At 32.5% G+C, this 12,337-nt stretch overlaps 1 protein-coding gene across 1 annotated transcript in view; it reads right to left on the bottom strand.

Annotated features, from left to right (window-relative positions):
• Positions 1-12,337, bottom strand: part of LOC127712846 (DNA replication ATP-dependent helicase/nuclease DNA2-like) — a 257,582-nt gene that overhangs the window by 220,561 nt on the left and 24,684 nt on the right. The window contains exon 4 of the mRNA XM_052219453.1: positions 7,824-8,006. Coding sequence (XP_052075413.1) covers positions 7,824-8,006 — 183 coding nt within the window. The remainder of the gene's footprint in view (positions 1-7,823; positions 8,007-12,337) is intronic.

The following is a 12,337-nucleotide window of genomic DNA, read 5'->3' as shown; positions in this document are numbered from 1 at the left end:
AGTTTCACATCTATAACCAAATTTTGGTTGACAAATGTTTTGTAATAATTAAAATATTTAACCAAGTGAATTTAAATGAAACAAGAAAAGGACCAAATCAGGTCACTTAGTATTTGAACAAGAGACTCAAGAGTGCACATTCTGAAATGTCTTGTTTACTCCACTAGTAATAATCATTTTTTTTTGTTGAAAAAATGTCGACCAAGAAAAAGTTTAATCATCCTTATTAAAGGCTTAACATATTTTCATATCTTTCATCAAAAGTAAAATAAAAAAATTATTTATTATTTGGTTGTTTTCTGATAAAGATATTTTTTTACTATAAAATATGACCCCTGCTGCTGGTTTAGCATCCAAATGTCTGCATTCTGCTACTTTCATTGCAGACTAGACAAAAATGAACAATTTAACACCCCCCCCCCCCCCCCCCCCCCCCCCCCCCCCCCCCCCCCCCCCCCCCCCCCCCCCCCCCCCCCCCCCCCCATCGACCATCGATTATGTAATATTTGTATAAAACAAGACATATATAGGACCTGGAATTGGCAACTAATTTTTACCGCTATTACGAAGCTGTTAACAGCATGTGTATGTACAGGATTTCCCAAGACTAATTCTCGCAACTGTTCAGGACTCTGAACTTTTCCCAAAGGTGACAATCCTGATCCTTGGGTGACAATCGAGATCAGCGATAATTAGCCACGGGGACAACTTTGAGCAACAATAATTAGCCAATCAAAATATGTTTTTCTCAAGATTATCTTTTCATCTTCTGATTAATTGGGCATTGTAAACATGCAAAAATTCGAACTTCTTTGGAACTTTTAAGTTGTATTCCTCTGACTGTATGTCAGAATTGTAAAATCGTGATGATAGTGGACAAATTTTCATTTGCAAAAAGGTTTAATTGCCGTGGCTGATTGACAAATTCAATGATAGGGATATCACATGATTTTTGCAAAGGCTGGAATAGGGATCGAAACATTGACTACGGTGGCCTAAATGACGTTTCTTCAAGCATAAAAGAACTATTAACTTTATCAGAAGTCCTTCATAGTTCAGAGCACTACCAAGTTTGTCAGTAACTTCTCTGTATGACCAGATAATGAGCAAGTCAAGCAACCTTGTACAGTAAAAACAAAAGAATAGTTCATTACATTTTCATTAATGTGGGCATGTTGAGTTAAATCAGACTATTAAAATAATCATGAATATTTGCAAGTTGGTTACATGTATTTATGAGTTCTTATGATTTTGAAGCTTTTATACCTTTCCAAAAAACAATACGTAAATTATATTATCTGTTCGTAAAAGTATTCACAACATCATTGTACAAGAAAAGTGCTCGTAATAATTCGTAACAATCCCTAAAGCTATCGTAATATAACCTGAATGAAATCATAAACAACACGTAAGCACTCATAATAATCTGTAAACAAATCGTAAACTAACCGTACCAAATTGCAAAAAAATGTTGTTTTGAGTCATTTTCTTGATTCTTGTGAGCAGTTTATGGATGGTTATGAGTTATTTACGGACTATTTCTGCAACTTGACTTATTTGTTGATCTTGTCTTACTGATAATTTTTGCTTTTTTCAAGTTTCTATTATAGTTTTCTAGAAAATGCCATAAAATGGTTATAATCATAATTAAAGGGCAATTACTCCAATAAGGGGTCGAATGACAATATCGGCAAATCAGACTTATTTGTAGATCTTGTCTAGCTGATCTTTTTTGCTAATAAAGTTTATTAAAATCTATTATAATTTTCAAGAGAATAGGCAAAAATTATATAAAAGTTGGTAAAATTCATCATTTAAGGGCAATTACTGCTATAGAAGTCTTCAGAAATTTTAGATGTAAATATACAAAAGGAAGATCTCATCATTGTGAACATTTTGCCCCTCTCAGATCTTCTCTATTTATAGTGGTTTCCAAGATCATGTCCATTTCTGAAATACTTTAAATAACAGATCAATTAACTTCTATGGAAGAAAATGATTGTAAAGTGAATGTGTCAATCTGTTGTTTGCTGTCAGTTAGATGTCAGATCACCAATTCAATATCCTAATATATTCAACAAAATTTTTCAATTTTCAATAATGACCATATTTTTAAGTCTGTTTAATTTCATGTCATAGATTAAATAAACTTTTAACACAGAGATATGTCTCGCCTATTTGTTATTTTGATAATGCAAATGTTGAAATTAAAATAGGAATACTTTAACATGTAAGTTATTCAAATATTCAAAGTCAATGAACCATGACTGAAGTTACAGGGCTAAACAATCGCCATGGAAATGAGATGTGCCAATGCTAATACAACAGCATACCAAATATCATTGACTTTTCATAAGTTGTTCCCTTTAACATTAACTTGTAAACTATGTAAAAGTTTCAAAGTCAATGAACCATAATGAGGGGGTGGGGTTATAAAATCTCCATAAAAATGAAACTTGCAAATGCCAATACATTTGCATACCAAATATCATTGACTTAACATTAGTGGTTCATCTTAAACTGACATAATCACAAACTAATACATGTAAACTAAGCAAAAGTTTCAAAGTCAATAGACCATGACTCAGGGGTAAGGACCAAATATTCTCCATGGAAATGAGATGTGCTAATGCTTATACAACTGCATACCAATTATCATTGACCTACCACTACCAGTTCCCTTTAAACTGACCTAATCACAAACTAATACATGAAAACTAAGCAAAAGTTTCAAAGTCAATAGAGCATGACTGAGGGTGCGGAGCCAAATAATCTCCATGGTAATGAGATGTGCCAATGCTAATACAACTAAAAAACCAAATATCATTGACCTACCACTAGTGGTTCACCATAAACAAGACCTAATCACAAACTAATACATTGTTGACAACGACGCCGGAAACAGCATACCTATGACTCGCTTTATGACTCAGTCAAGGCGAGACAAAAATATGTAAATCATTGTTTTTACCTGTATTTGAATGATTTTTTTGTGGGAAGAATCAGTCAAAGGAAGGGATCTTCATAGTGGCTACACTTTCCAATATGTTGACATTCTTTTCTTTTTAATAGTTTAATAAAACTAACATGCTAAGCCCATCCCAGTTAAGGGTTAAATTGAAGTTTGCATGAATACGATTTCTATTGAGTTGCAAGCCAATAATACATCATCAATGTTTTTAAACTTATTTTGACAAAATTGAAGCAAATCTTATGGCAATATACTATTTCACAGTTCTGCAGTTATAAATGTTTGAAACAAAATAAAAAATCATATTTTGATTTTTATGCCAACTTTAAATTTGTGGCTAATGACCCTCGAATTTGACATAAGCAGTCACCTCAGTACCAGAATCTATGACAAACGAGACAATTTTAATTTTGAAATTATTAATTTCCCCCACCTTAGTAGCAATATACCAACTTCACCTGCATATGGGAAAAACATTTCCCAACTCATTCGGTATTCAAGAGCTTGCAGTTGCTACCCAGACTTTATAAAACGTCACCAGTGTCTGAGCAGAAAGTTGATGAACCAGGGTATTGTCAAATATCATCTAGTCCTTTTTCTAAAAAAGTTCATCGGAAGATACCAAGACCTTGTTGATAAATATTCCGTATCAACTTCACAAATAATACATGATGGTCTTGAAGTATAGATTCTAGGTACTGACGTTGTTTATCATCTTAATTACGTGTTATAGTGTTCTTTTATTTGTCTTTGCAAATTATTACCTTTACTGTTTAGTCTATTTTTGGTAATATCCTTTTGGCATGGCTCGGTACTTATGCATCCCGCCAATGTGTTGTTGTGCTGTGGTCATTTTTTGTATTCTTGTCTTTCATTTTTGCTTATTTTCTTTGTCTATATGCCATTTTGTTTTTCTTTGTTGACATATTTGTTTGTTTTTATAGTGATTAAGATTATAACAAAATGTTGACTGCTGTACCCCTATTTTTGACATTTTTACAGATTATGTCTGTTTGTTTTATTCACACATTGTTGTCAATATAATGGAATTTTATGCGACTGTCATATAAGTGAGAGGTTTAACTAGCTATAAAACCAGATTTAATCCACCATTTTCTACATAAGGCAATGCCTGTACCAAGTCAGGAATATGACAGTTGTTTTCCATTCGTTTGATGTGTTTGAGCTTTTGAATTTGCCATTTGATAAGGGACTTTCTGATTTGAATTTTCCTTGGAGTTTGGTATTTTTGTTATTTTACTTTTTTTTAAAGCTCTATGTGAACTGACTGTAATGTATTACATTAATAGAAAATACATAAAAATTAATTTCTGACTACAGAAACCGAAACTTTTAATATCAAGATCAATATTGGTTGATTTTTTCTTCTCTGTCCTATACATTTTAAACACTTTTCACAACCTTAACCATGAGTTTGGAAAAAATCAAAGGTAATGAAGTGTCAATGAATATTGCCCCCCTCCCCACTCTTTTTTTCTTCAGTTATCAGTAATGGAACATTAATACAGTTATGGTCTTGAAACATTGATCATTTTCAATAAGGAAGTAATATTAAAGGTAAGAAACTTTTATTTGAGACAATTTAAGGGATAGGGGTGAATTTATGCAGTTTTTTCATTAGGTTAGGCTATCTGCCAATTACAAGATTGTTGCAATAATACAATTATAGGTAAAAATCTAATAATTTCATGAAATCTTCAGGACAAAAACTTTTTTTGGTAGTTAACCACCGATGTTTAACTGTTTAATATAAAAAAAACAACTTACTGTGCATTGATAATAATTTCAGACAATTTTTTATATGAATCAGAATGGATACTTTAAGGGTGGAAAAAGCTAAAAATAGCACAAATTCAGGTTTAAGGCCCTAATCTGGCAATATGTGACTTCTTTGCCATAAAAATACTGAAATGAGGCTACCTGCCAAATGATCAGTTAAGAAAACAAGAGTGCACACGCTGAAATGTCTCGCCTTCTTTACTAATCATTAATATTATGTTGATAGTCCTAAATATAAAGCTTTACTACAACTATCACATAAACTTAACATGATCCAAGAAAATAAGGTCAAGGTCATATAAACCAAACAAGAAATACATGTACACCTTACAATCATTCAATACACTAAATATAGTTGACCTATTGCTTATAGTTTCTAAGATACAGACTTAACCAAGAAAACTAAACATTGACCAATGAACCATGAAAAAGAGGTCAAGGTCAGATGAACCATGCCAGGCAGACATGTACAGCTTGCAATCCTTCCATACAACAAATATAGTTGACCTATTGCTTATAGTATTAGAAAAACAGACCAAAACACAAAACTTAACACTGAGCAATGAACCGTGAAAATGAGGTCAAGGTCTAATAAAACCTGCAAGACTGACATATACATCATAAAATATTTCCTTACACTAAATGTAGTTGACCTATTGCATATAGTATTAGAAAAAAAGACCAAAACTCAAAAAATTAACTTTGACCACTGAACCATGAAAATGAGGTCAAGGTCAGAAGACACCTGCCAGCTAGACATTTATACCTAACAATCATTCCATACACCAAATATAGTAGACCTATTGCATACAGTATAAGAAAAACAGACCAAAACACAAAACAATAACCACTGAATCATGAAAATGAGGTCAAGGTCAGATGACACCTGCCAGTTGGACATGTTCACCTTACAGTCCTTCCATACACCGAATATACTAGACCTATTGCTTGTAGTATCTGAGATATGGACTTGACCACCAAAACTTAACCTTGTTCACTGATCCATGAAACAAGGTCGAGGTCAAGTGAAAACTGTCTGACAGGCATGAGGACCTTGCAAGGTACGCACATACAAAATATAGTTATCCTAATATAATAATAAGAGAGAAATTAACATTACAAAAAATCTGAATTTTTTTTTCAAGTAGTCACTGAACCATGAAAATGAGGTCAAGGACAATGGACATGTGACAGATGGAAACTTTGTAACATAAGGCATCTATATACAAAGTATGAAGCATCCAGGTCTTCCACCTTCTTAAATATAAAGCTTTTAAGAAAGATACCAGAGGGTCATTCAAACTCATAAGTCGAAAATAAACTGACAACGCCATGGCTAAAAAAGAAAAAGACCAACAGACACAGAAAAGTACACAAAACACAACATAGATAAACTTTTATCACAGAGATATGTCTCGCCTTTTTGTAATTTTGATAATGCAAATGTTGAAATTAAAATAGCAATACTTTAACATGTAAGTTATGCAAATATTCAAAGTCAATGAACCATGACTGAAGGTACATGGCTAAACAATCTCCATGGAATGAGATGTGCCAATGCTAATACAACTGCATACCAAATACCATTGACTTATTATAAGTCGTTCCCTTTAAACAGACCTAAACACAAACATTAACTTGTAAACTATGTAAAAGTTTCAAAGTCAATGAACCATGATCAGGGGTGGGGCTATATAATCTCCATGGAAACAATACTTGCAAATGCCAATAAATTTGCATACCAAATATCATTGACCTAACATTAGTAGTTCATCTTAAACTGATCTAATCACAAACTAATACATGTAAACTAAGAAAACATTTCAAAGTAAATAGAACATGACTGAAGGGGCGGGGCCAAATATTCTCCATGGAAATGAGATGTGCTAATGCTTATACAACTGAACACCAATTAACATTGGCCTACCACTAATGGTTCCCCTTGAACTGACCTTATCACAAACTAATACATGTTAACTTAGCAAAATTTTCAAAGTCTATAGACCATGACTAAGGGGGCGGAGCCAAATAATCTCCATGGAAATGAGATATGCCAATGCTTATACAACTGCATACCAAATATCATTGACATACCACTAGTGGTTCCCCATAAATTGACCTAATCACAAACTAATACATGTAAACTATGAAAAGTTTCAAAGTCAATAGACCTTGACTGAGGGGACTGGGCCAAATCATCTCCATGGTAATGAGATGTGCCAATGCTAATACAACTGCATACCAAATATCATTGACCTATCACTAGTGGTTCACCATGAACTAGACCTAATCACAAACTAATACATTGTTGACGCCGCCGATGCCGGAAACAGCATACCTATGTCTCGCTTTTTGACTTTGTAAAGGCGAGACAAAAACTAAAGATTGAGCAACATGAACCCCACCAAAAACTGGGAGAAAACCATGTTTATTCAGAAATCTGAATTATACATGTATCAACTTTCTACATGCCAAGTTTCAATCTATGTTTAAAACATGATGTTTGAGAAGTCACCTACTACTAAAAATATGGGTTACTGAAAATCTTCATTAGAATACTATTTAGCACAACTGCCCTAAAATTGGGCTCACAATTACCAAAATATATTCCTCATTCAGAAAAAGTTACATTCATGAAAATTCATTTGTTAGTTTAAGTAAAAAACACTATATTTATCAGAGTAGGCATACTTTTACATATGTTCTAAACTGGAGTGTGTGAATCAGAATTGGTGGTCTGACATCTTTAAGCACAAATCAGGCTCTTGGATTTCTCATTTGTTTTACAAAATGTTCATTATTTTATTATCATGTTAATAATTGATTTACTAAAATTTCATAAAATAATATTTGATAAATACGGAATAAATCCCCCCCCCCCGTTTGCTATATATATTTTTGGATGCATTATTATCTGCACTTGCTTCTTAACCATATACCCTGAATATAAGTCATTGAACTACGAATATAATGTCAAAGACAGCTGACATGTATACCAAGAAACTTCAGACCATAAAGTATCAATATGAGGGAAATGTTTGTATTGATTTACCTTTGGTGGCCTGTTTTACACCACAGATCACTGACTCCTCCCTTATCTGTACTGGCTTTACTCTCCAGGTCCAACAAAAGGCACCAGTGAACATAGAAGTCTAAATGTTCCTGTAAAAGGTGACACAAGGTGTTTGGAACCAGACTTGCCATAGATGAGTTCAAATTCTTTTCCTCTATAGACCTAAAGTTTAAAAAATACTTTATGCAATTTAAAAAAATGCAAATAAAAACTAGGGTGTTGTTATGTTTGACTTGTTTTTGAACCATAATCTAATTAATTTTAACTAACATTTCTAATGTTTGTTAGAATATTCATGTATGCTAACTATAAAACCTTCTCCATGGCTTCCAAAACATTTGTATTTTCTGGACATGCCCTTGACAATTCACTCTTGTCCAAATGTCATTTAGCTTAAACTTAACCGGGTTTGCCACTTTGATAAAATTAAAATTAAGGAAACAATCAAGGTTGAAGAAAAAGTCCCATAACTCCTTTAAAAGTTGTCAAATCAAAGTGACGATATAGCATGGTCAAGAGAATATGCAACAAATAATTCACCACTGGCAAACCAGCTGGGGGAATTAGCCCCAGACTCCCTGATAATGTTTTATGCCATTAAGCCTTGGAAATTAAGGTATCTTACTGCAACCAATGACATTTAAACTTTTAAGTGTTAAATGAATTAAGAGTTTGTGCAACCCAGTCCTGACATTTACATTCAGAAAATTCATAGTAGAGATATTAAGACCCATTTATGGGGTGTTGCTAAAAGCCGGAAACGGAATGGAAAACGGAACAGAAACCGAATTTATATCTTTTCTTTTTGGTTATTTATTTTCATAGGCATGCTAATTTAGTTATACCCCGTGCAAATATTGCATAGAGTATAATGTTTTTGACCTGTCAGTAAGTCAATCCGTCTGTCCGTCAGTCCTCTTCTTGTTTATACAGTATTTATTATAGAAAAACAATAAAGCAGTACAATTTTACATAGCAGTCGATTTTGGGATTCAGAAACAAATTTGGAAAAAAAACTTTATAAATCTGTCTCCCGAAAAAAATACAATTATGTAACAAACAATTTGACATGACAATAGTATATTCGGTTTAAGATAACATATAATAAATTTTAATAAATACAAATTAAAACAAAAACAAACAAGAGGCTCTCAAGAGCCTGAATTGCTCACCTGTAATTTTTTGCTTAAATCTTTCATCAATGATTATTTTTGCTTTTCAATATATATTAATGAGTGGCTTAAAAAGACCATTTAAATATTCTTTGTATCTGTCATATTTTCTTTAAAAGCAAAAAAATGCATTTTACCCCTATGTTCCATTTTAGACATAGTGGCTATGTTTCTTGATGTACAAGGAAATAAAATACAAAATTTATACTAGATACTCTGAAACTCATTCAGCCCAAGTTTAGCTGAAATTGATTCAGCAGTTTAAAAGGAGAAGATTTTTTTAAAGTTAGAAAACATGATAAACAAATTGTGTAAAATTGTCCTTAAAGGGAAATAACTCCTTAAGGGGTCAATTGACATTTTGGTCATATCAAACTTATTTGTAGATCTTACTTTGCTGAACATTTTTGCTGTTTACAGTTTATCTTTTATCTATAATAATATTCAAGATAATAACCGAAAACTGTAAAATTTCCTTAAAATTACCGATTTAGTGGCAGCAACCCAACAATGGGTTGTTAGTATCATCTGAAAATTTCAGGGCTGATAGAACTTGACTTAATGAACATTTCGACCTCATGTCAGATTTGCTCTAAATGCTTTAGTTTTTGAGATATAAGCCAAAAACTGCATTTTACCCCTATGTTCTATTTTTAGCCATGGCGGCCATGTTTTTTAACGAAACAGTGAATAAAACAAAAACTTTATTCTAGATACCCTAAGGATCATTCAGCTAAGTTTGGTTGGAATTGGTTCAGTAGTTTCAGAGGAGAAGATGTTTGAAATAGTTTACACCGGACGGAAGACGACAGACGCCAAGTGATGGCAAAAGCTCACATTTCCTTTGGAAAGGTGAGCTAAAAAGATAGCCAGTCACTGGAACCACCACATGTCTGATTATCGATGATTACGGGAGGTCCACTTGATTTGACATCAATGTATATAACCTATAGATACATATACAAGGTCAACTTTCAAAACATTTTGTTTTATTTATATATTCAGAAACTTTATGAAATATATAATCTTAAGGTTAATAATGAAAGAGACTGTCCTGGTAGTATCCCTTCAAATTTTATTATTTTTTGGATATTTGAGGAAATAATGAGAGGTAGTTTCTACGTGACCACAGAACACAGTGCGTTTTTCGATAAGATTTTTTTTTGTAAATAGATGGTCCCTTAGAACACTACTATGGAGTCTGAGTCTTGCAAAATATATTTGTTCTCTTCTACAGCCTAGGTGAAATTACAAAAGGATTTTATTAATTATTTGAAAGAGATACGTCCTAAAACCAGATTTGGATTGATTTAAACAATGTCGTCTGGAATATAATTTCAAATATTTATAACGGCTGTCAGAAATGACTTCTGGTAATAACTTGTTCAAATTTGAAGACCCCATCATTCTGTAGTCATGTACATCTATCCTTTGATTTGGAACTAATACAGAAAGATAATCAGGACAACCTATGTGAAACATTTGGTGAAATTTTCACAACTTATGTTTGTTATGCTGAGACTGGAGAGTTTCCCAATCTGTTTCAATGTACAGCAACTGTCTTGATGTTATCTTGGTACCTTCTGTAACGATTCTTGCTGCTTCTAGTTGCAAGTTTTCTAAAGATGTTTTTAAATAATCAGGGATATTGTAACAGACAATATCACTGTATTCTAAGACTGGGCGTATAAAAGATAAATATTATTAAATAGTTTCTGAATTCTTCCTTTTTCATTTAAACTTCAGCTTTCTGAATAAGGCTAATTGTGGAATAGCTTTATCAATAATCATTTTTACATGACTATTCCAGCTTCTGTCTTCATTTATAATAACCCCTAAATGTTTGTGCGACTGGACTTCTTTTATGCTATTATTATTCATATAAACTGCATGCTGAGGTTTATGGTGCTTTTTTGAGATAGTCATTACTTCTGTTTGGTTGGGTTAAAATTAACAAGCCATCAATTAGATCAAATATGTATCTTCTCAATATCTTTATTTAACTTTTCTGTCGAATCATATTCGTTATCAACCACTATATAGATTGAACAGGCATGTTTTATAAAGTATGTTGCATGTTTACAAGAAGGAAAATTTAAGAAAAAAGATTTGAAAGCATAAAGTATTAAAATAAATGGCAGGAAATGATGAGTCTATGTTTTAAAAATTTTAAAAGTGGAAGCATATTGTACTTAATTTAATTGCGTAAACCACTTGCAATTGTTCCATTACTTCATTTATTTCATGTTCTACTCTTGCACTTGAGACCATGAACGTACGTTGTTCATGCGATTCACTACAGTCTGTTTGACTTTTCTGATTTAAAGATAATAAAAAAGAGATGTGGGAGACAGTAACCCAACAACACAAAAAATCTACATACAGGGTTAAAATATGGATATATGCCTCGATTCTAGATAGGTTGTGGAGTAATTCATTTTTTTGGGGAAATGCTTTTCATCATTTTTCTTTGTTTCTTTTTTAATTACTTTGAATTAGGGTTAGTGATGTGGTGTATTTTGTTGTGTTGTTCTGCATTAGTGAATTTCCTGCTATCTTTTCTTGTATAATAGAAAAAAAACATAAGAGAAACCTGATGGGACAATCAAGTATGGACAACAACCGATATGGAAACCTTGGAACTAGACATAGAAACTTGGATTCACTTTATTTTCATGAAAACCTTGATAAAATTATTTACTATACAAAGCCTCTCTCACCCGATTACAATACTGAATGTAAAAATAAGAAGATGTGGTATGATTGCCAATGAGACAACTCTCCACAAGAGACCAAATGACACATAAATTAACAACTATAGGTCATTGTATGGCTTTCAACAATGAGTAAAACCCATACCGCATAGTCAGCTATAAAAGGCCCCGAAATGACAAATGTAAAACAATTCAAATGAGAAAAAATTAACGGCTTGATTTATGTACATAATAATGAATGAAAAACAAATATGATATACAGCAACAAACGACATACGTTGAAGTACATTGTCGGTATTAACATCGGGAAAGCTTTACCATATGCTCTCCTAGACTTTAATATCAATAAATATGAATTGGTGTGAAAAAACTGGCGGAAAAACAGTACATGGATATACGATTTGCACAGTGCCCTTTACAAGCTAGCCGTAGTCATGTCCTAGGAATTCTAAAAATCAAATTGTCTACAGTGCTTTGAATATCATGCGGCTTAATTCTTTTCTGAAAATTCAGTCCTATTTAAGTAGCTGTTAACATTATTTTATAATAGTTCAATTGAAAATAATGTCACTCATTCAGTATAATGTTTTAAACATTACTATAATTG

Source organism: Mytilus californianus, unplaced genomic scaffold, assembly GCF_021869535.1.
Source record: "Mytilus californianus isolate M0D057914Y unplaced genomic scaffold, xbMytCali1.0.p SCAF_8, whole genome shotgun sequence".
Lineage (NCBI taxonomy): Eukaryota > Metazoa > Mollusca > Bivalvia > Mytilida > Mytilidae > Mytilus > Mytilus californianus.
This window is presented reverse-complemented; position numbering and strand designations above follow the sequence as displayed.